The sequence below is a fragment of the Penicillium hispanicum genome (assembly GCF_028827665.1).
Source record: "Penicillium hispanicum strain IBT 35686 chromosome Unknown utg000003l_segment0_segment0, whole genome shotgun sequence".
Classification (NCBI taxonomy): domain Eukaryota; kingdom Fungi; phylum Ascomycota; class Eurotiomycetes; order Eurotiales; family Aspergillaceae; genus Penicillium; species Penicillium hispanicum.
The window spans coordinates 1,308,510-1,331,385 of NW_026623195.1; the positions used below are offsets into that span (position 1 = coordinate 1,308,510).

General features: G+C 52.4%; 10 protein-coding genes across 10 annotated transcripts; 4 read left to right on the forward strand and 6 right to left on the reverse strand.

Moving 5' to 3' along the window:
• Nucleotides 1–113: 113 nt before the first annotated feature.
• Nucleotides 114–2,051, reverse strand: N7459_002898 (inorganic phosphate transporter; the record flags this gene model as incomplete). The annotated part of the gene is made up of 3 exons (XM_056942083.1): nt 114–400; nt 471–1,901; nt 1,973–2,051. The coding sequence occupies 3 exons, from the start codon at nt 2,049–2,051 to the stop codon at nt 114–116; spliced, it is 1,797 nt and encodes a 598-aa protein (XP_056801966.1).
• A 1,017-nt stretch (nt 2,052–3,068) lies between these two features.
• Nucleotides 3,069–4,389, reverse strand: N7459_002899 (DUF92 domain-containing protein; the record flags this gene model as incomplete). Its single annotated transcript, XM_056942084.1, has 4 exons — nt 3,069–3,395; nt 3,459–3,822; nt 3,896–4,107; nt 4,204–4,389. The coding sequence occupies 4 exons, from the start codon at nt 4,387–4,389 to the stop codon at nt 3,069–3,071; spliced, it is 1,089 nt and encodes a 362-aa protein (XP_056801967.1).
• A 479-nt stretch (nt 4,390–4,868) lies between these two features.
• On the reverse strand, nt 4,869–6,060 carry N7459_002900 (putative pyruvate formate lyase activating enzyme; the record flags this gene model as incomplete). The annotated part of the gene is made up of 2 exons (XM_056942085.1): nt 4,869–5,600; nt 5,662–6,060. 2 exons carry the CDS (start codon nt 6,058–6,060, stop codon nt 4,869–4,871), a joined length of 1,131 nt encoding a protein of 376 aa, XP_056801968.1.
• Nucleotides 6,061–6,586: 526 nt separating this feature from the next.
• On the reverse strand, nt 6,587–9,563 carry xlnR (putative C6 transcription factor; the record flags this gene model as incomplete). Its single annotated transcript, XM_056942086.1, has 3 exons — nt 6,587–6,730; nt 6,791–9,072; nt 9,125–9,563. Coding segments are annotated over 3 exons (2,865 nt in total), but the record flags the coding sequence as incomplete, so codon positions are not given.
• Nucleotides 9,564–10,124: 561 nt separating this feature from the next.
• Nucleotides 10,125–10,523, forward strand: N7459_002902 (uncharacterized protein; the record flags this gene model as incomplete). The annotated part of the gene is made up of 1 exon (XM_056942087.1): nt 10,125–10,523. One exon carries the CDS (start codon nt 10,125–10,127, stop codon nt 10,521–10,523), a length of 399 nt encoding a protein of 132 aa, XP_056801970.1.
• A 1,861-nt stretch (nt 10,524–12,384) lies between these two features.
• On the forward strand, nt 12,385–12,621 carry N7459_002903 (uncharacterized protein; the record flags this gene model as incomplete). Its single annotated transcript, XM_056942088.1, has 1 exon — nt 12,385–12,621. One exon carries the CDS (start codon nt 12,385–12,387, stop codon nt 12,619–12,621), a length of 237 nt encoding a protein of 78 aa, XP_056801971.1.
• A 1,607-nt stretch (nt 12,622–14,228) lies between these two features.
• On the forward strand, nt 14,229–15,836 carry N7459_002904 (beta-lactamase/transpeptidase-like protein; the record flags this gene model as incomplete). The annotated part of the gene is made up of 1 exon (XM_056942089.1): nt 14,229–15,836. The coding sequence occupies one exon, from the start codon at nt 14,229–14,231 to the stop codon at nt 15,834–15,836; it is 1,608 nt and encodes a 535-aa protein (XP_056801972.1).
• Nucleotides 15,837–16,539: 703 nt separating this feature from the next.
• Nucleotides 16,540–16,971, forward strand: N7459_002905 (DUF4267 domain-containing protein; the record flags this gene model as incomplete). The annotated part of the gene is made up of 1 exon (XM_056942090.1): nt 16,540–16,971. The coding sequence occupies one exon, from the start codon at nt 16,540–16,542 to the stop codon at nt 16,969–16,971; it is 432 nt and encodes a 143-aa protein (XP_056801973.1).
• A 165-nt stretch (nt 16,972–17,136) lies between these two features.
• N7459_002906 (alpha/beta hydrolase) lies at nt 17,137–17,910 on the reverse strand (the record flags this gene model as incomplete). Its single annotated transcript, XM_056942091.1, has 1 exon — nt 17,137–17,910. One exon carries the CDS (start codon nt 17,908–17,910, stop codon nt 17,137–17,139), a length of 774 nt encoding a protein of 257 aa, XP_056801974.1.
• Nucleotides 17,911–18,408: 498 nt separating this feature from the next.
• N7459_002907 (DNA-directed RNA polymerase) lies at nt 18,409–22,612 on the reverse strand (the record flags this gene model as incomplete). Its single annotated transcript, XM_056942092.1, has 2 exons — nt 18,409–21,723; nt 21,788–22,612. 2 exons carry the CDS (start codon nt 22,610–22,612, stop codon nt 18,409–18,411), a joined length of 4,140 nt encoding a protein of 1,379 aa, XP_056801975.1.
• Between the last annotated feature and the right edge of the window lie 264 nt (nt 22,613–22,876).

Sequence of the window (22,876 nt, forward strand, 5' to 3'; positions counted from 1 at the left end):
AACAACTTTTCATGGTATAATTAACACACAATTAAGTGCACATGCATGGGAACCCAATATATGAAAGAACAATTACAAATGAATTGGCATATCCATGCCAAACGGCACCTCAATCACGCAAAGTGAGGCGCATTGATAAACAAGCCCATCAGACAACCGCCCAGTGTACCGGCGATGGGAATAGTCATGATCCAAGCAAGGAGTAACAGACCCACACGCTGGAAGTTGACGGCCTTAAGGGTACCATTGCAGAGACCAACACCGACAGTTGCGCCGGTGATGCACATCGAGGTCGAGACGGGCAGGGAGTACTGCGAGAAGACGAGGACGGTGAGAGCGGCGCCCATTTCCATGGAGGAGCCGCGGCTGGGGGAGTGGTAGGTGATTTTGTTGCCCATGACTAGAAGGAGATGTTAGGATGATGTCTTGCGGAAATGAAGCAGCGAGATGAGCCTTTTGAGTTGACTTACCCTTCATGATATTGTATCCGTAGGTGATCAGACCGATGGAGATACAAGCGGCGAGGACAGCGAGCTGCCAGACAGGAACGGGGGCTTTGGATGAGGCGGGATCACCTGTGGACCAGGCGGCGTAGATGGCGGCCCAAGGACCGACGGAGTTACCGATGTCGTTGGCGCCGTGAGCAAATGAAGCAGTGCATGCAGTCAAGACCTGAACGAAGGAGTAAGTGTGCTCGACCTCGTTGGGGTACTTCTCGGCCGCAGCGTAGACACGCTTCATGCGCTCACCCTCCGGGGTGCCGGCGGTACCGCTCTGAGCAGTGTGGATGTCATAGTGGACACCGTACAGGAGACCGCAGGCGATTGTGGCAGGAGTGCGCTTGAGCAGCATCCACATGTTGTGCAGCTCGTAGATCTCGCCAGAGCCCATGGGGTTGTCGCGGAGGAAGCGCATTGCCCATCCCAGAGGGCCACGGCTTTGCAGGAGCTTTGCACGGTGTCTATCCTCAGACTGAGCCATGATCTCCTTGTATGTCAGTTGATTGTTTTCGGCAGCAACCAGGTTCTTTTCATGGTCCTGAGTCGCGCTGGAGGAGGCCTGGGCGTCCTTGTCAATGGAGCTGTGGGTGCGAGTAGAGAGTTCATCCTCATACTCGTCCTGCACCACGGCGTAGTTGGGCACCTTGGCCGTCTCACCATCCGTAGGGGTGGGGCGGAAGAAGAGAGCAGGACCCAGAAGAAACATCCACCACTTGACCGACTGATCCTTCTTGACCACGCGGGCATGGACAAAGGGGACGAAGAAGGTGGCTGACAAAAGGCAGACACCGCCACCGCAGCCCATGGTCACAGCAGCGATGTACCAACCGGGCTTTTTGCTCAGACCAAGGTTGGGCGAGCCCTTGTAGACAATGGACAGAGTACAGATGGTAGCAGCGACAAGGAACCAGAAGGGTGAGCTGTAGACAGCCCAAGGCACGGGGTTGCGGCGCATGTGCACAATCACCTTGATGAGCATGAAAATGATGGCTCCAAAGCAACCGGAGATGACAGGCGCCATCCCCAGGCCAGCAAAGATAGCACCCAATCCTTTACCATCATTCCAGCCCCATTGCACCTGAGAGGCACCGACAGTGGCAACACCAACACCAGCAACGGCCGAAATCAGAGAATAGGTCGAGGAGACGTGAGCGGAGTGACGACTACACCACATCACCCACGAGGAGGCAGCAGCCAGGGCGCAGGTGAAAGCCAGCATCTGGACCCCGGCATTGTGCTTGAAGGCCGAGTTGGGAATGATGCCATTCTTAATGGTCTCTGCTGTGCGGGAACCGACAGTGACTGCACCGAGGAACTCGAAGATGGTGCCGAGGACCATAGCCTGGCGGTACGAGATGGAGCGCGAGGAGACACTGGTCGCCCAGGAGTTTGCCACGTCGTCTTTGGATATTCGTTAGCATAGAGTCAAAAGAGCCGTCGACTAGCCATGGTAATAGAGCTATTGTACTCACTTGCACCGTTATTGTATGCATCGAGCATGGCAAACACGGTGCCAATGCCGAAGATATAGTCATACTGATGGAGATACATCTTGACAAGCAGGCCAGGGGAGCAGAGACAAAGGCCAAAAGCTCACAGATCAACAGCCGAGAAGTACGAACGCAGACAAGGAGACGAACAGCCGCTATCCTTTATATGTACGGAGTATGGGATACGATGTCGCGCAGGCCCCCGAACGCAGCTGGGACAACGCTCGGCGCAAGACGCCTCATGGCGAGCAACCAAACTGTGTCGATTGCCCGTTTGGATCAAATCTGCACACACGTGCGGCTGTAACTGCTTATCACTCGCAACGACGGCCATCGAATCTCATTTGCAGGCTGACTTGGCAGAAGTTTAGTGTCAAAGTCAGACAGCGGTGGCGGCGACTGGGCCTTGGTCGAGGCGGCTAGAAATCACGTATTGGAAGAGCGGCCAAGGCGGCATCGTCTTGTTTTCCACGGCTGAGTTTTTGCAAGCATCATTTGGCGACCTTGGCAGACCTTGGCAGCGCTGGGCAACCGTGGGCTTGAGACGTCTTTATACTCGGAAGACTTGGGCGGACCAGAGTGGCCGGTCTTGGCGGTACCGGAGGCGCATGGACCACCGCTTCCTATCGTGGCGCGGGATGGGTCCACGTGGGGAGAACAACGATCGGCATTGGATGTGAATCACAACAATATTTCGCGACGGAAAGAACAATCAGAATTAGGAATGGTGGACCTGCACGCTCGTTTCTGGAAGGCGCGACCCTCCGGTCTTGGCATCGAGACCGGGCACGTGGCGACGGAGAGCAATGGACGTCGGAATATCAGGAAGTCGCAGGGTCACCGGGGATACAGCATAACGATCTGCGGTTCGTAAGTACCAGTCCCTGACTATAGGAACGTCACCGAGAAGACCTTGCAAATCCATGGGTTTTGTCGTAATCTCGTAAGTAGTATGTCCAGCTAGTTCCGAAATAGCCATGCATCCAAACAGAAACAGCAAAGTCACGAGAGTTCCAGAAGGAAATATCCGTTTCTATATTCAGCCCGAACGCACTTGGCGTGAGTCTCATCCATCGGCCTATGCCAACAATTCTCGCACGTCGACTCCCCAGACCCACTGGGCGATGCCCATAGCCCCAACGCTCATGAGAGCCGCCATGAGCATATTCACTCCGTTGTTGTCGAGCCAGTCATGGCCAGTCTCAATCCGCCGGCTTTCGTGGCCCTCTTCATGGGCACGCCCAGCCTGGGCCCCCACCGAAGAACCCGTTGCCCGGCTGCCACGCAGAGTGGCCACATTGACCACGGACTCGGTCTCACGCAGCTGAGTGCTGCTGCTGGATTCGCTGGAAGTCGCATGCTCGGAGGTGCCGAATGGCTTGGTGGAGCCGGGGTGGACGAGAACCTAGACGCCCAGTTAGACGACTCGATGCCCCGGGAGTAGATCCAGGAACGACTGGCAGCTTACCTTGCGACCACCACTTCCTTCCACAACTTTGCCACTTCGCTTGTCCACCACACTGGCCTGCAACAGCCCGCCTAGCACGCTGTCCAACACGCTGCCTAGCAGCCCCCATAATGAAATAGCAACAGTCCACAACGCTCGATCCTGGAGTCCCGATCGCTCGGGGCAAAACGGGAGAGAAATCGCGGTGGTCAAGGCGATTGTGAACGACCCCAGCAGACCAGCGGCCAGACCCGCAGCGGTCACACCTCCATTTGTGCCCGGAGGTACTTCACGCAGGGTCGGAGAGGTAATGAGGCGCGGTTTGGATTTGGACAGAATGCCCAGCTCGGAGGAGAAGGTATCGGAGGCGACGGCAGCATAGTTCCTACCAAAAACGATCAGCCAGTTGACACAAAGAGCAAGACATAGGTAAGAAAGTTCCTCCCGAAGACACATACGCTACGATCCCGACCATCAAGATATCCGCCGCGCTTTGGCCAAGAGAAAAACACGAATCGGTGGACGTGTGCGACAAGACGAGGGTGTGCGCTATGGTCAGGACCGTCGCGATGGCCGAGTTTGCCAGCACTTGGACATGGTTTCGAGGACCCTCGCCGCCATCTGTGCCGGTCGCAGAGAGAGTCAAGCGCGCTTTGATGTCATGTTTGACCTGGTGCAAGGAGCGAGATCGTGTTAGAGGCACATCTATCTAGCAGCTGCGTTTCCCTTGGGACAGAGTTCACTAGCGCTATGGTTGCCAACGTACCTTGGTCGCCTTCGTCCCTCCGTAGTAAAAGACGCCGAGCAGCAAGAATGGCGTCGACCACGGGTGCAATGCGTGCGCGGACGCGGACACCCCAGCGACGAACAGACCAAGTGGAGTGAGTGATTTACGAGCCCAAGCACGATAGACAAGAGCAATGACAGCGGGGATGCCGATGATGGGCTTCATGGCGGTGGTGGTGGCAGGAACAAAGAGGGAAAAGCGAAGAGTAAACATCGTCACGCAGTCGACGATCGGCGGGAGCTCGGGTGGGGCTCCGGGAAACAAAGCAGTTCCACTTGAGACTACGAACTACGAAGCCCAATTTGACGATTCGAATTCCTATCACTCCTATTTACGTATGAATTCAAATCAGAAGATATGTTAAAGATGGGATCTAGGCCCTTTTTACCAGCTTCAGCGCCCTAGGTCTGATCCTTTCCTGGACGGCCTGGAAGACCGGGCAATCCAAGAGGACTGGTTGCCCGCTATGCAGTACTTAAGTAGTCATGGATATCGTGAAAGAATCGTCTGATCTCTGAATTTTATTCAGAGTTTGACCAGATAGCGATATATAGTTTTGCTTTACAACTGTATGCACTCGATCCCCCGAAATAAAACCTATGTATGTACAGTACTCGATCATCGATCCATGAGGCCTAGCTAGATCAAAGATGAAAATTGCTGTTCTCGTTCACTTCACAGAAGCGCCACAGTCCAGCCTTGACAGCGGCATCTCGCACCGAGCCAAGTTCGTCGTCACGCACAGCGCGATTGATCTCCGCATAGCGAACCTCTTCCTTGACTGCATTGCCATCTCCGTCGTCCTCTCCGATACGCACGCGCCTTGTCACTCGCCGTTTCTTGCCGACATGGGCATCGGGGTGATACTGCTCCATGATATGCACGTAGAGATCCCGCGACACGTTCTCCGCGAGCCAGCGCATGATCTCTCTCCCCTCGTCCTCCTTGTCTGGCATAACCAGGTGCCGAAGAAGGACGCCCTTCTTAGCGATACCATCGGAGGTAAATGACAGATCGCCAACTTGGCGATGCATCTCCTTGATACTCTCCATGGCAGTTGTGGTGTAATTGTCTGCTTTGAGGAGACGCTTCGATGTGCTGCTGCGCCACACTTTGAAATCCGGCAGGTATATGTCAACCAGTCCGTCGAGCAGTTTGAGCGAGTCTAGCGAGTCGAATGACGAGGTGTTGTAGACAATGGGGATCCGGAGACCCATGTCCTTCGCGGCGAGGATTGAGAGGGCGACTTGCGGCACGACGTGTTCGGGAGTCACCAGATTGATGTTGTGGACGTTACCAATTTGCTGCAGTTTGACGTACCACTCGGCAAGTTCTTCAGGGGTGAGATCGAATCCGTTGCGCTGGTGGGCAATATCCTGGTGCACATTGATCAGTCGTGAGATCAGTATCGAGTGGCAGAAAGATTGACACTCATACATGGTTTTGGCAAAAGACACAGCGCAAGTTGCACCCGGAGAAGAACACAGACCCACTACCGTGGAATCCCTGGATACACGGTTCCTCTCCGCGATGCGGTGCAATCACGTTGACTTTGGCTGTTTCTGCGCCGATAAGACACATCCCCGTCGTCTCATACCGGTTCACTCCACATTGTCGCGGGCATAGGTTACACTCGCGGAGGTGTGCATATGCCAGGGATCGTTTCTTTGCCTCGTCAATGGAAGAGAGGAGGTGGTAACGTGGAATATAGTCATCAAGAAGAAATGCCGACGGTATCCCCAAGAATCGTCTCAGGACTAGGGACGGGCTGCGACGCGGGAGAGTGTGGAGGGGCGTAGAACGGGCCCGGGTAGATAATATTGTAAAAGAACTCATGGTGCATTGGACCGGGCCATTTCTGCCGAAGATTATGTTTGGCCCTGTGCGATATGCGATATGGAGAGCGTTTTGGTCAAGGATTGAAATTCATCTGGATGCGGAGAAGTCCAACCGGCTTATCTCATCAGTAACGTCATATGGATAGCCCAGAGTCAGAATAATTAACTAGTCAACTAACTAGTTAATTAATCAACATCATAAATCTCATTGGCTGGGAAAGATTTAATCAATCAATCAAAAAATATAGGTGGAGGATATTTTGATGCATATCAAATCAAGAATAGATAACAAGAAGCTGTGCTCCACTGCGCCGGGGTATCCAATGCCAACCAGAAAAGCCATATCATACAGAGACCAACGAGGGAAAGACTCCGGTTTGTTTTTGATCTTCCTTGACTCGGCCTTACCAATCCGATTTGCTATTGACAAGGACGAATAAATCAAGACAAGGCAGAGAGAAGATCGTGGCTTGTTGTAGGAAGCTAGCGACTCAACAAGGGATCCGTGGATGGAATAGTTTGGCTTATAGAGCGAGACCACTGCCGTCTCCACTCCATCGATAAAGGGCGAGGACCTCGCGCCTACGTTGTTGCTGTTCCCCAGAACCTTCGGGGACGCGACCGCGGACCTGTGCAAGAGCTGAGCGCATTACTTTTCGGAATGTTCTCTAGAGATTATGCATCAGTATTCAATTAAGTTAATGATCGCAACTGCAGATAATACCAACCTGATACTCTGTGTTCAACGTCACAACACATGCCTCATGTGCGCGCACAATCGTCTCGCAAGCCTTGACGACACTGGGACTAGCATCCGTAGCCAATTTGTCCGCGGTCAAAAGCAGTAAAAAGCTGCCCTGCAATAGGTAGATTCCAAAGAAAAAGGGCATAAAGCTTAAGTCCGGGTCGTATTCGAGAATGTCAGAGGCTGCCTCGGCAGCACCCACGGCATGACCCATTGCAGAAATAAATGATTCGGAAGAAATCCAGAGATCATTGTCATCAAGTAGATTGATGGGATCCCACTTGCCAGCCAGCAAGATATGGAGGACGTGCATGATGTGCGTACCATACGCGACGACCATTCTCGTGTGGGCGATAGACTCGCTGGCATGAGACCCAGCCGTACTACTTGAATGACCAGACGGACTAACATGATTGGGATGCGCTCCTTCCATCGTTTCGTCATTGTCCCCTGTGCCCAGTGATAGAGGGCTGGTGCAGCGAGCTTCAAACTCTATTAGGCTCTGCGCATATATATTCAATTGTCGGGTAATCTCCGTGGCTTGATTTTCCCATTCACCACTGTTGTGAAAGTGGTTACCAAACCGTGGATGGTTTCTCGCGTGCTGTAAATCCACAATTTCCCCCAGAATAGACATGAGCGGCAGGAAGTAACCGAACATGCTGTGACTGGTGCATTCGAAGGCTGGGCCTGCGTGTCGATAGCTAGCAGTCGAGAAATCACCCGCCTGCCACAAATCGTCGTTCATTGGTTGTAACAAACCTTCGCATTCTTTATCCAACAGGGTTAATGGGCGATTATAGCATAGTGCCAAATGTCGGTCCATCACATATAACAACCACCAGATGCGCCGACGTTCTTCCCGCTCCTCCTCGCTAATATCGATTGCTGAATTTCCAGGGACATGGCCTAAGGAAGCAAGATGCGATGATGACTGTCTCTTGTTTCCGTTCAGATCAAGCTCAGAATTACCGTCCAAATCTCCATCCTGGTGATTCGAAGCGTTCGGTGGCAATTCACGGCCGAGTTTGAGCTCCCGCGCGAGAGACCACGCAGCGGTCCACCAGCGCATGCTAGCAGCTTTGTATTCGCTTGCTGAAACCACGGTTGCCAGGTGAACATAAGTCGCAACATCATCAACAGCACCAGTGGCACTGCTCTGTGCACCTAATTGGTCCATGGAAACTCCAAATCCACCAAGGGCGACCCCATTGATTACCATACTCGCTGCATAATTAGGAGACGCTTCTCCAGTGGCCGGTCCATGGATAAGGGGCCGGAGTAGATCCACGGTGATTTCAAGCAGCTTTTGGCAAACTCGTCCTCGGGCTGACGGCGGCGATGTCAAAAAAGCTGCTTCGCTTGTCTGGGCGGCTACCCAGAGCATACTGGCCAGAAGGCCTGGACTGCATGCTCTTGGTTTGGTTGGGTGGAGGAATGACTGTTTCCGGAACACAAAGCCAACCACATATGGGGACAATGGAGAAATATGAGACGAGGAAGAACTGGTAAAATAAACGTCCAAGAGATCGCAAGCAAGAGACTGGGGGATGATAGATGCAATGTGGGGAAGAACGGGCTGCAAGACGGGATATCTCAACGAACTAGCAAATGGAGCCATGCTAAGGGATGGAAAGTTGGCTGGCGATGGTGATGGGAGAGGTAACCAGCTGGGTGACTGGGTTGGCGGGGTGAAACCCAAGAATGAACCAGACGGGTTTTCCGCAGAGCTTCCAAGGCGGAATTGGTTGATCGAACTCGAGTTCGCATCCTGCGTCGTCATTATGGAATATGTGCCATCATTGAAGCCGGACCCAAATCCCTGAGAATGAATCATTGCGGATGGCGAGCGAGGATTTCCGTTTGAGTGGTGCATCAGCTTTATGGAGCATAGGTCGGGTACAGACATCGAAGGTCGACTTCCATAGTTTAAGGACATGCCATGCATGTTGGTGGTAACTGGCTGCTGTGAATGAATCGGTGTTGCGCGTGGATTTTGCTGCATCCTGGTCATGCTCACGGCGCTCGGGTTGTTCAAGTGTGGTTGTGCAGATTCGGACAATGTGCGAGTGTCGAGGGCTGGATCATATGATCCAGCGGCCTCGTGTGAAGGCAGTTGCTGTGGTTGATTGCCTTGAGCAGATGTGCTGTTATAGACGCATTTCTTGTCGTTCGAATTCGCGGCAGTGGCAGCCTCCAGATCCTTTTTAGAGGCCTTCCCCCGCTTCTTGCGCTCTCGCGCATATTCACACCCTAGCCCGAGCTCTGGGAACCGTTAGTAACAGAATTATTAAGGTGAGAAATACAGAGAGACTACCAAGGCAATGTGCACAGGGTTTTTGCCCATCACATTTGGTGCGCAATTGGTTGCATTGATCGCAAGCCCTGGTAATTCTTCGGCGCACTGCGCTGGCGGTCGAGGATTTCCGAATGGTCGAGCGGGTCTCGGCAAGCGTATCGCGGGGCTGCGAGGCCTTGGACCCTGAGTCTGCGACATTTGTGTCTTTGCGGGACTGTAAATGGCGCGATCGCAACGTATCGGTGCCATTGCGGGGTTGGCCATCAAGATTGGATGCCGCGCTGGTTGGTCGCGCGAGCTGCAGCTGCTTCAAGGCATACTGCGAACCTCCCGCGAGCGTGTCTAAACCAGGAGTTTGTGACTGGGACATTCGTCTGGGTTGCAACCAGGATGAGAACGGGGGGTTGGAAACGGCGAATGGTTGGAGAGAGGTCGTCGACATGCTTCTCCGCGGGGTCTAAGCCTCGAGCAGCATTGAGTCGAGTGTGCCGAGCAGATGCAAGTTCCCTAGTCGCTTAGCTGCCAGAATTTCGACTAGTAGTAGAATGCGATCACAAATTGTTAGGAGTAGGCGACATTGCTGGGGAATGCCCGAGCGAAAGTACCCTAGAGTCTGGGGAAGGCTACCCTTTTTTCTGTTCTCTCGGAACCGGGCGCCAAGAGACCAGTAGTCGGGTGTCCGTGAAGTGCCGGCTTGAGGAGAAGAGGAGCGAGAAGTTGGTACTAGGCAATGGTTCAGATGCGATGCGTGACAAAGAGATGAATGGAGGGAGAGAAGCCGGCGATGGAAGGGAAGCAGTCGGAAGCTGAGGAAAGCGCGAAGAAATCCGGGGAGGGCGGGGAAGGCACGTGGTGGACACTACACTATATACCCGATATGTTGTTGATCAACTATTACTACTTAAGCATGGACTATGAACCATTCAGAGAACTATCGCGGCAACGTCAGGTCCTTCACAGGATCGTTTACGGTGATTGATGAACCCCCGAAACCCATCTATGAGAATCCCCGACCCAAATGGCCTCGACTCCCAGCGTACGTGAAACCAGCTGGCGAGGTGCGTCAGAAACACGAACAGCTAACCAGGCCGCGCAATCTAGCCCCGGGACACCATGGCTGAGCGCGTCACTCACCGGGCCCAAGACCAAGGCATCGAATGACGAAGATTTTAAGCTCACCTACACCGTGAGCTACCACGGCGTCACTCCGTGTGATCCAAGTGACGAGGTCCGGCCGGCGACGAGGCCCATCATATTTGATGCATTTAGCCTCATAGTGCCCGAAGAGTGGGCGTTCAGGCGCCGTGACAATCAAAATTGGGCATACTGTGAGGATAAACGGGTCGGATGTGCCATGTCGATATTGGCGTACGATTTTGATTGCGATGAAACGGTCAACATCGGCCACGATACTTGATGGATCAGTGTCGCTCCTGGGGAGTCTTGGAGCGACTCACTGCAGGAAGCTCATGAACGGCTGTCGTCTGACCAACCTTCCTGAGACACGTTTCGATACCAGGTAGAGGGTCAAGTCATCGACATGTGGAATTAGGGCAGCAAGGAGGACCACGCGCAGACGAGGTTGGTGCATCGTGCAAATGGTGGTTTCGACGCCCCCGACTGGGGGCAAAGGCCATCTATGATAGTGCCGGCGTCCAATCCGCTGGAGTTTACGATCGAGTGATGATCAAGGAGCCTCTATGGCCGGTATCTACAACGAAACTCGACTCTGAATGATGACTACAGTTACTAGGGCAATGAATGATTCAGGTGGGACACCACTTGGAGCTTCAGTTGAACGACTTGCAGCCAGGCGTCAGATCAGGAGGACAGTCGCGGGTGGGCATCCGTCAAGGCCGAGCGGAGGCTGGACCACCGGTAGTAAGCTGAATTCATAACTCGGACTTACGCCTTGCAAAATGATAGCCCCCACCGGTGCTGGGGGTAGGCACCAAACCGGACACGCAATGACGCCGGGGCATCGCAGGTGCTGCTTCTGTGCGGCACTTTTTCAATTGGCCGGTAGAAGTTGAGTAGTCCTCTGCAAATGATCAGATCTGATGTGCATTCAGGGGCACTTCCTGTCGCAAACTGGGTAGGGTTACGTTGTGAGATCTGGCGGGGGCTATTGACGAGGCTCTTAATGAGAGGCCGAGACGAGGGCAGTGGGAATCAGCGCCGCCCCCTGTAATTACTGCAGATATAAATGGTGGCGAAGGATTGGAAATTTGCAATCCACAGCCGCCCCCGGTTGGAGGAGAAACGGGGGCGACGGGATAGTGAAGAATGGCTTAGAACCCAGGCAGCAAGGCAACAACTAGCCCTCCCTCCTATTGGCCACTCGAGGGGACGGTCAGCCTCATACGTATTTCATTGGTCCATTTGGTCTGATTATAGCCCACCAACCTTACTGTAAACGGCAACCGCGGCCATTAACCAGCATCAACTAACTAGGACCCCCACTGCTTATGCTACAGCCGCTGTGAGTCCCATGAAGTTAAATCTCCATGCTTTGTGCACAAGAAACCTTCTGCCCATCACTCTGTGAGGTTGAAGCTTCCTATAGCGCTGTGTTGGTATTTCCATCTGCACCAATGGCAATGTCATGGGTATCATGAAGAAGCAAACTAAGCAGTTCTAGACATCTTACGGCTTATCAGGGGGCCAGAATGGAAAGCCAGTAGCGCTAACTCCAACAGGCAGCTCGTAGGGCCAGGGACAAACTGAAATACAGTAGGCATTGGCAAGAAAAAGGGAGCACGCGGAGTGGGCGAGACGAGTTAGAATCCCCTATCCAGGAAAGAGGGAGAGCAGAAGCCATCTATATATGGCTATGGCGCTGATCCGTCAACCTCGGGCAGCTGCCATTATGGATAGTTGGCATGATTACTTGTTGAGGTTCAATTGAATCATGGCCCTTTGAGCTGCCTAGTGATATACATCATTATACTCAAACCATCTGTCAATAGTTACTGGCTGCCAGATTGTCTGACCATCTCACACTCTTGGTTAATTACCTCAAATGCACATTGCCATAGCCCTGATGCATTGCATTGGGGCCACAAATCTGCATCGCCCCGAAGCACGGCTTGGTGACCTTTTTGTCCATTTGTCCCTCGTATTTACTAACACTTATCTGACATGAAATGCTGCCCGGTTGTTCCGTCAGCCCCAACTACTTCTATATAAAAAGCCGACCCCGACCCAGGAACATGGCAGACCAGATTCCAACTACATCGTGGACCCGTTCTTACATTTTCCCTTTTCGCTATACGATCATGCGTGTCTCTAGCATCATCCCGACTCTTATGGCAGCCTTGCTGCCCATCGTGGCGGCTACTGAAGACTGTGACCTCTTCACTTTCGGACCTATTCCCAACGTTCCTGTGGGCATAGCACTCCGATGTCCGTCTCCATTTAGTCTTTCACCGGGAGAAGTCTACAGTGAAGCTGCGATCAACGCAAACAAGTGTATGGCGAACCAGCACGGCGAATTGGTGCCCCGCAAAGAGTAAGCATCCAAAGACCTAGAGCCTCGGTTGACAGACTAACCCCGTCGATAGTGGCAATGCGTGGAATACCTGCAGTTTCGAATACACAAATAACGGCACCTTTGATGGTGTGGATTGCGCGCCTGCCACAACCAAGACCCGGGTCAATATGTGTATGCGTATGCCCTCCCCCCAATGTGATCATCTACTTATATGGAATAGACGACTTCGTGACTGCGGTGTCCAAGACGCTTGAGTGCCAGGGATACACCGCGACTCCTTCCAAGGTCACTGTTCCTGACACTCGAACCATGACCGCCACCTACACCCCCTCCGTCTCTCCTTAGGTCACTAAAGGGTGGGTGTTGAAGCCATTACCTTAGAGTCTAGGATCCTGTATAGGTGATTAGCTCGGTCGGCACTACATTTTGGATAGCCGCTACGCTCAAGGAGGACCGGGTGTTAAGAAAGATAAAGACCCCGCAAGGGAATATTGTGATTATTGATACTGATCTTGCTACAACCGATGCTATTTACTACCTCGTTGGTATTACAACAAACAAGAACCTCTTCTTTCGAGGGTGGCTCTCGGGTACCCGAGAATCCTAGCTAGGTGCAGCTACCTTCACATGAAGGGGAAATAAGCTAAGTGACGTAGCTAGAGGCCTATAAATGCGCCCAGCTAAACTCATTAGATATACTCTTCTAAAGCCTGACTCTATTCAATTCTAATGCCTTTTCAAGTCGTGTCAGTGCCCGAAATAGATCACATGGGGCGTGTACCGCGATAACGCTATTAGAATACCACCGTAAATAGTACGACTGAGGTCGCACTCCTCGATGGATTATTCTACTTTACGATAGGGGTTTTGAGGGCGGTATTAGCTTCTAATGGCGGCGGTACCTAGTTAAGTAGTTAGGCAACGCTGTTTGTGTAGATAGGTAGCTTCGTCTCTTTTCCTTCTTTTCCTTCTTCCCTCTCTCCCAGTGCACTCCGCTTCTGCGATTCCTGCCCTCTCTTCAGGCTTTGTCATAGGCGACCTTTCCAATTATTTCTCTTCTTTTCTTCCTTCTCGGCGCGCACAATGTCATCTAGTATTCGATAGAGACATCCACGCCATCGGCTTCTTCGATAACAGCCCACCCGCTACCCCCAAGGAGCTATCAATGATAACAACGTGTACTGCCGAGTGCTAAGCAGCACAGATCGAAAGAGATGAAAAACAAAAAGGATCTACACGATATGCGAGTAGATCGAAGAAAAACTGCACTGGAAAGAGAAGGAAAAGAGAGCTAAGAGACAAAGCTATTTACATGCTGCGTATGTGGGAGCTGACTGCCTAAGGCTGCCATCGCAACAGATTGCTCTAAAGCGAGTGGTGAAGCGATTCAGAAATTTTAATCAGTATAGGTAGGTGAAGCATGTGCGATTGGTAATTCGTTTTCTGTCCAGCTCATTTACGTCCCGACTCATCTTTATTCTAGTTAGTCGACCATCCCCACATTTGACATGGATTGAACTAATATGGGGGCTAAAATAGGCCGGGGATCACTGCCCCTCGTCGATAAAAGATAACCGCTTCCGCTCCCATCGCACATCCCCTCCCTCAACACCAGTTCCGAAGACACCAATGGCCCAGAAAACCACCCAGGAGATTCTCGACACCATCCCCCTCCGCTATCGAGTACCGGGCGGTGCAGTCGCCGTGCTGAAGGATGGGGAGTTGGTGGGCCAGCGCGTCTGGGGATACGCGAACCTGGACCAACGGGTTCCACTGACACCGGGAATCCTGATGCCCATCTGTTCTATCACGAAGCAATTCGTGTGCGCCCTATTGATCGATCTTCAGCGGAACCCAACGCCCGCGATGCTGGCCAATGGGGACATTCAAGAGCAGTTTACCGAGAAGCTGAACGAGCTGCTTCCCTCCGAGATCACTCAAGACAGCGGGTTGACTATCGACAATCTATGTGATATGCAGTCCGGAATTCGTGACTACTGGGTCATGACCACTCTCTGGGGCGCCAAGCCAGACGACGAGTTCTTGGTCGAAAGGGACTGTCCTCCCATGCTCGCTCGGACGAAATCTTTTCTCTTTGAACCCGGCACGGAATACTCCTATTCTAATGTTAACTTCCACGTTTTGGCACGAATGATCGAGCGAGTCACCGGGGAACCACTTGAAAAGTTATTGAAGGAGCGCGTCCTCACTCCAGCGGGCATGTCCACTGCGTATCTCTGTCCTAATACCGCCAAGCACCCTCCACCTTGTGTAGGCTACGAAGGCAATGAACAGAACGGCTTCATCGCAGCAGTCAATCGGATGGAATGGTCGGGTGATGCAGGACTAGTGGCCTCTCTCAACGACATGATTGCCTACGAGAAGTACCTGCAGCGCATTTATAATGACACTGAAAGCTGGTATCATACTGTCTCCAAGCCACATACATTTAAAGACGGTTCCCCTACCGGATACCACTATGGACTTATCCATGAAGATATTGATGGTGTGGATACACTCGGCCACATCGGTGCCCTCCGCGGGTATCGCATACATCGGCGCCACGCACTCCACGAACGTCTGTCCGTCGTGGTCATGTTCAACCACGACGGCGACGTATCTGGCCCCGTTGAAGATATCTTGCGAGCAATGCTGAACAAAGCAAAGCCTGAGCATATTCCCGTGGAGCCGAGCGCCGACTGGCCTGGCGTTTACCTTGATCAGGGCACTCAGATCGCCATTACCGTCGCGAAGGGCCCACAGACAGGGGAAATCATCGCCACGTACGCCAGCTCCAGGGAGACGATCAAGCTCACCGATGCCAACAATGGAAAATCCCCTTCCATGTTGGCAACAGTCGAAGGTGACCTATTACGCGTCCATCTGCTGTCTGCGAACCGAAAACTCGAGGCGCAACGCATCCGTCCCCGTGAGGCTAGCTTCAAGGACCCTTCATTACCGGGCGTCTATCGATCTGCGGAGGTTGATTCTACCTTCCACTGCTCCGGAGAAGCTGGAATGCTGTATGGGGCATTTGATGGATACTTGGGCAAGGGGCCGGCAAACCCAATGCGTTACCTTGGTGACGATGTATGGATCCTGGCCTGCCCACGAGGCTTGGATGCACCGGGACCGGGGGATTGGACGGTCGCCTTTCATCGCGATGAAAGTGGCACCATTGCCGGATTCAAAATTGGATGCTCGCTTGCTTGGGGCATTGACTTTGTCAAGGACTAGGGTCGTGAAGCAGGAATGGTTCCATGACTGGTGCACAGGACGATAGTTTAATATTATAATTCAAGACTTGCCAAGCTGCGTGGAGTGCTTTTGATGTAGTCATCTACCAAGGACAACACTTCCAAAGCGGCAAAGAAAGCCACAACCAGCAGCGTATCAATCATGCCATTACATTACTTAAACATGCCAACAGTTCCCAGGTGACACTTGGGTGAAAATAGATCGCCCAAAACGATTTGGCCAAGGCAGTTAAGCCTCTGCAGATTATTGTCAAGACGTGCCTCCAATATTTAAGAGTAATTCGTTGACGTGTCCTGCCACCTGAACTGCCGGAATTGTCGGATATGGATTTGTTAACTAGAATGGACGGAAATAGGGCTGCATGATGATTATTATTTGTCTCGGTCGTTCCATTCTCCCAGTCAACCATAAATGCTTATTGAACCAATTTCGGCTCGGATAAAGCGCAGCTGAACGGCCGAACTATTCTCGTTTCGCCCCCACGCGATCCATCTTCGGTAAGCGTAAATCCATGGCCCCAAATGGCCCCTAAATACCCGAATGCCGGTCATCCGCTCCACTCGGTGGAAGGGTAGGGAGAGGTTTATATTCAACGCAATCCCACGACATATTCACTTGATATTCCTATGCAACCCCCTCTTCCGGCCTTCAGTCAACCAGTTTATCTCCATCCTTCCACGAAATGGCCCTGTTCAGCCCCTTTCCATCTTACGTCGTTGGGGGCCTTTGCCTCGCACTCGGGTCGAATGCTATTCTAAGACCCGTCCACGAATATGAGCGTTTTGGGCTGCCACTCGAATCGACCACGTCGGGTGTTGGACGCAGATCTCAACCTCCTCTAGCTGGCGCCGCCTCGCCTCTGATGTATCTGAAAGGCATTCGGGAAATTACCTATGGCCTGGCGCTGATATCGCTACAATATGCGGAGCAGGATGATGCCGTTACGATTTTGGCGGCCGTGCTTTCTTTCGCTGGGCTAGGGGATGGGTTTGTCGTATGGGGATATGGCGGCGATAAGCTGAAGAAGAATGCCTTCGGACACTGGATCACTTTCGTTGGGTTCGCGGGCTGGGCTTGGTGGCGCGTTTTGTGTGTACGTGCGACTCTACCGTGAATGATGGGTGCGAAGCTCAATGGTGAAGGTGATGTATAGGATCTGCGCCGGCAGATCGAAAAATTGCTGTATATAGATGCACGTAGATAGAACCTCGCCAGCTTTTCCGGGAACAAAATGTACATCCGAGGAGATACAGATGATCGATATCGGCTGATGCGTGTTTCAGAGAGAACTGTTCTTGAAGGACCCCACAGCCTCAAGGATGAATTCAGCCGTTTCGTCGGGCTTGCTCAAGAATGGGCTATGGCTTGCCTCCAGATACTTGGTGGTGACTGATGCACCAGCATTTTGTGCTGCCGCAACCATTGTTTCCTGTACCTGGAGCGGAATGGCCTGGTCGCGAGAGCATACCAGATACCACACGGGCACGTCAGCCCATCCAGCATAGACATTGTCCCGGTCGGTCAAAGTCCCATTGGAATGCTTCAACAACCGACTTTTCCAAAGTTGAGCATCCTCGGGTGACAGGTCATTGTAGAACACATGGGCAGGTTCACCATTGTCAATGATCTCCCATCCAGCGGCATCGGCGTGGTGGAAGGAAGTGTCCAAGTCGATCAAATCATATAGAGAGGCATTGGGCGGCGGCATAAACGCGCACAGCTGGACAATTCCAAGAACGTGTCCAGCATCGTCACTCAATCGGGAGGAATTCTTTCGAGAGAAGCCTTGCACGGAAGTACAGCCCACCGAGCCGCCGAAGGAATGGTTGACGACGACGACATTCTTCCCAGCCGCAGTTTCTTGTGCAATCAGGCTTTGGATTTGATTCACGCTGCCAGCAAGCGAATTGACTGGTTCCGCGGTGCCACAGAACTCAACTTGCGGCGTGAGACAGCGATAGCCCCGTTGCTGCAGAATCGGCACCACTCGATCCCAGCATTCAGGGCTATGCCATGCGCCGTGAACAAAGACTAGCGTGGGCTGCGGTGTCATAGTATTGATTGGCTGTGGGCACCTTGTTCAACCTCCAGATTCAACGTGAAAGAATCATCGGAACGGGCGCGGGGCATCTTTATCTAAACCACCAGCCCCGCCTATCAACATGAGCTATCAGAGCTAGTGGTTGAGTAGGTGGAGACGGAAGGCCCTAGGGTCGAATCGAACAAGGCTGTGCCAAAATGGGTCTTGGATGTAATCGAATGACCGGCGAAGCTCAAGAAAGTTCGGGATATTCAGAGGAAACGCAATGAGATCGAGATAATTATGCAAAGGGTATGTATTGCTTGACGCTTTTATCGCTCGTATGATGCTCAAATCATCGCATAATATACATCTATGTGACAGGCGCTGCGCTCCACCTATCACTCAGAACAAACGTAGATATACAATCAGTGGGGAGTCCCAAAACAAAACCTCCAAATGTAAGATAGGAACGCCCCCTATATGCGTCACAATGATATGGCAGGAAAACTCCATCGAATAAGAATCTGTTCACGAAAAGAAATACTCACTGTCCCGGATCCGCGTCAAATCCCAGGCCCCCTTGGTAGGGACATCACGGAACCGCAGTGGGAGCCACAGCCAAATAAGTGATCGCTGTTGGACTTGCTTCCTCCTCTTGCTTGGCGCCATCTCATCGATAACCGGTTCTTGCGATGGGTCCGCGACATCGTTATTCACCGCACCATCAGAGGCAGCAGTGTTCACATCCATCATGTCGATATCTGTGAACAGGCTGTGAATGGCCGGGTCACTAGTATCGACGACGTTGGCAGGCGCCCGCTCGGCAGCAGTCAGATCTTCAGGGACATGGCCAACGCTGTTTGCTCCCAACGTGCTGGAGAGAGCCAGATCGTTATCTGAACCACCCATAGCTTCGAAAATGCTAGCAGCCGTCACCATAGCGCGGCCTTCAGCCTGGCCTTCTGGGTCTTCGGATCGCAGGAGAGTCTGCCGGCGGTGTTCATTAAGAAGCTCCACGGACTTCGTCTTGTTTGACAAGCCCTTACGATAGTTCCGAATGGCGCGGCCAATATTACTATTGACGTCGATCTTGGCCAGGTACAGATGTTTGCCAAAACGGGTGTTGAATTCCGCAGCAAGCCGACCGATAACGTCGTCAGAGTGCATTGAAACAAATGCATCACGCAGGATACGGTTCATGGAATCGACATCGCCGGCATGAGTCCAAAACGAATCGTGAACGGCAGAGAAGGTAAGACCGGCCTTTTTGCAAGCATTGGCAGAAAGAATCATGTGTGTCGCGTCAAGTGAGTGGATGAAATTGGGAGGGAAAGCCTGGAGTTGCTTGCGTCTCGAGACCACGTCATCGGAACTAGCATCAACAATGCTAATATCTTGCATAGTAGTCTCGATACGGCGGGCCTTCCGGGTGCGGTAGGGTTGAACGACTGGAAGACCGAGCGGAGTCGTCCATATGACGGTCGTTCGGAAACTCTTGCTTGGGTCAACCAGGTGACGAGTTCCAGCTGGTGTCAGGGCTTGGCTTGCGATTTCTTGAATCTGAGAGGGAGACAGAGACTGAGTGATGCGATTAGCACAATCTCCAAGCCAGTACTGGATAGCGTGAGCTCCGTTGAACATGCTTCCCAAGGCCTCAAAAATTTTTCGAGCTATGTAAATGGAGCCGTATCTTTTGGCCTCTGGAGACAAGTCCGGATAATGATCGAGGATCTGTTTGCGAACTTGTCTAATGGCGCCCAAAAAAGTTACACCGTAAACATTGGTCATGACTGTCTGCTTGACAATCTTTCGAGTGATTTTGCCGTCGAAAATCTTGCCAAACTCGTCGCCCTTGGCCGCGTCATCGGACACAGCTTGCTTCACAAACTCGGAGACGCCGGTGTAGACATCAGAGGGCCTGTCGGAAGGTTCGAGATTCACTTGTTGGGCACCAATACTGTCACCACCGAGGGCAGCGTAGTGCTGAAGACCGTTACATGAGCCGTCCTGATGAATCGGAAGACGAGAAAGGTATTCGGTAGGGTTGGGCAGGCGCAGAGCATTGCGAAGTTCGCAGCAAGCTGCCAGACATTGCCATGGATCTTCAGCTTTCAACCACCAGCGCTTTCCATGGAGGCCATTGTCGGCGGAATCAATAATGTTGTCGAGATTATCCATAGCAAATTGCTCGCGCTCAGACATGCTTGCCTTGTCGAATCCAGCCAAGTTTGCAATCTGGATCTTCAGCCAGCGCATACCGCTCACGCCTAGAGGCTTGGCTTCACTAAAGAGCAACAGACCTCGAGCATTGTCGGCTCCCATCTGGTTGAGATATGGAGGCAGCGGATAGGCGCGACCACGGAAGTCCATGTTGTGAGGAAGATAGAACGTTTCATTGCGGAAAGTGCGCGCGACCTCGAGCTGAAAATTCTGGAAGCATCGCACTGAATGAAATCCAGACCGTAGATTCTCTAGGTCGCGCACCCGAGCTTGCCAATCTTTCTCCGCCTCGTATCCTGCGTCGCGATCAGGTTTTGGTGGATTTTGAAGACCCGGTTCAATGGGTGCCAAATTTGCGATAGCTTCTCCGGAATTCCAAGCCTCCAGCATCACATTAAGAACGTCCCGGTTGACGACCCAACCTGTTTGGCCCAAAACATCGAGGCCTGCCCGTACTTCCTTAAGTCCGCCATCCGCGAGAGCAGCCTTGATATACGCTGGCTGCAAAACCTCGCCGGGGGTGGTACGAACAATCTTGCTCTTGTAGATCAAATACCCACCGTCATTATGGGCAGTCCAGGGTTTTGGTTTGCTGACCATGGGGAGATGACGGCCAACTAACTCGGCGGGCGGTTCTTTGGCGACAATTTTAACAAGTTCTGGGCGCATGTGGATCAGACCCTGCCGTTTGCCGAAGGACATTTGATATGTATGCTGAAAAGCAGGTTGCAGGCTAGCCGTCGTTTCGCCTGTTTCGAAATCTTTGGCCTTAGCAGGAACCTTCGCCACCTCGAACAGGAAGCTCATCAAGACTGCTCCAAGTCTGACTGACACCCGCGGGCTCCAGTCCAAGCTCGGGTCTTCCGCCTGCGCGGTTTTAGACATGCTGTACCATGGTATCCGAGACTCTTTGGTCTTGCGACCGGCGAGAAATTCCTTCAGGCGTGTAAAACGTCGAGGGTCTGCGACTTTAGACCTTTTAAGACAACTTTCCGCAATCAACTCATCCTGAACGTCGCGGCCGATACCTGAAGCAGCAGCAGATAGTTTCACTCCTTTCTCCATTCCTGTTTTGCTGAACGTGGAGATCACAGAAAGAATGGTCAGTGCAGCCAGACGGTCGGCATCGAGACACTGGAGGAGGATACTATATTCACAACGGGCCTTTTGTTCGCGAGTGCGAATGGGCTTTCCCTGATCCTCATCCGCGAGCTTCAGCTCCTCCTTGATCTTGGACACAAGGCTGGCATGCCATTCACTGATGACTGGACCAAGCTTTGCCCCATTTAGCATATTCGCGCCAGACTTTCGCCTCTTCTCAAACTCGGCGCGCCAAAGATCCGAGGCTGCCTTTACCGTATCGGCCTCAAGTCGGCGTTGCTTGAGTATGCTACGGAACTCTCTTTTTTGCGCATTCGTGCCTTCCAATCCAGGAGGCAAGGAAATTTGACTTGAATCTGTGAACAAGGCCATCGAATCCTTCAGGGACTTCAATCCCAGGCCTTTCAGGTCGACAGGTAATGCTTCTGCGACATTATCGGTGTGCTTGGGTAGATTCTCGGCTTCGGGATCTTTGAGTCCCATCATGTCGAAGGTGGCTTGGCGTAGATCGGCAAAGCAAATCTAAGCCAAACTTGTCAGAACACTGCTGGTGCAAACAAAGCCAGGGAAATGACGAAAAACGTACCTTGGACAATTCACCCAACTCAAGGTCCGAAAGCACCTCGACTCGCAGAAGATCTTCATGAAGGCCATCCGCCTTGGCAAGATGCCAATACCGACGAACCGCTCTGTCACGTGTGGGCCCATATAGCATCCGCAGAGCCATGCGGATCATTATTGCGAATGTAGTAGCATCCGGTTTGACACCGCCACCGGGCATGTCTGTTTCGAACCATTTTTGTAACGGGCGAACCATCTCTGGCTGTCGAGTGATTATCATATGCGTGACCATTGCATCCAGGTAGTGATTATGGAAAGCCAGATACTCAGGGGATGATACCGAGTAAAAGCTTCCCAGGCGAGTGATCAAAGCCGCAGCCTGGTCGAAGCGCGCAACCCTCAAAGACATCTCGAAATTTGCCAATATTTCCTCTTCGTCGCCGCCAATACCTCGGACTCTGCGAATGACTGTGGGTTGGGTCTGGGGGGTTTCGTCGAGAATTATCAAAGACGAGCGGTCAAGTGATGGGATTAGGTCTATGGGTGGGAGTAACTGGTTTGGCTTGTCGAAGACGCTGGATCCGTCAATGGAAGGTTGTAATGAAGCATCGTCAAGCGACATGTAGGATGATTGCTCGAAAGTCGCTGGGTCAGCAGCCGTAGCGAGATGGCGATGCGACTGGAAAGAGGGTCTCCTGCGCGGCTCAGCTGTCAAATTGTTTTGCGATGCCACGGCGGGCGTTCGAGTCGAATGCAGGCGCAGTATTGGGAGAGTGCCCATGGCCCACCGGGCATTGGCCTTGCGCAGGTGGAAAAGCGCATTTTTCTGGCGAGCCACACGCGACAGCATAGTGTATTGATAACGCTGGGAAAACCAGGAATTATAAAGATAAGTTGGGTCCGGGAGGGGAATAAGGAAGGAATTAAACGTATAGGCCCAGTGAAAACATGAGCGTCAAAATCGACAAATGCAGGGGAAAGGCAGGGAAAGGGACAACACTGATAAAAGACAGTTGGTTGTCCGAGGGCGATAAATATCTCCCTAATTCCTTTGCGATGCCGTCCTGCAGCTCTCAGCCTGAGCGAACAACCAAAAGACAAAAAGAAAAGACTG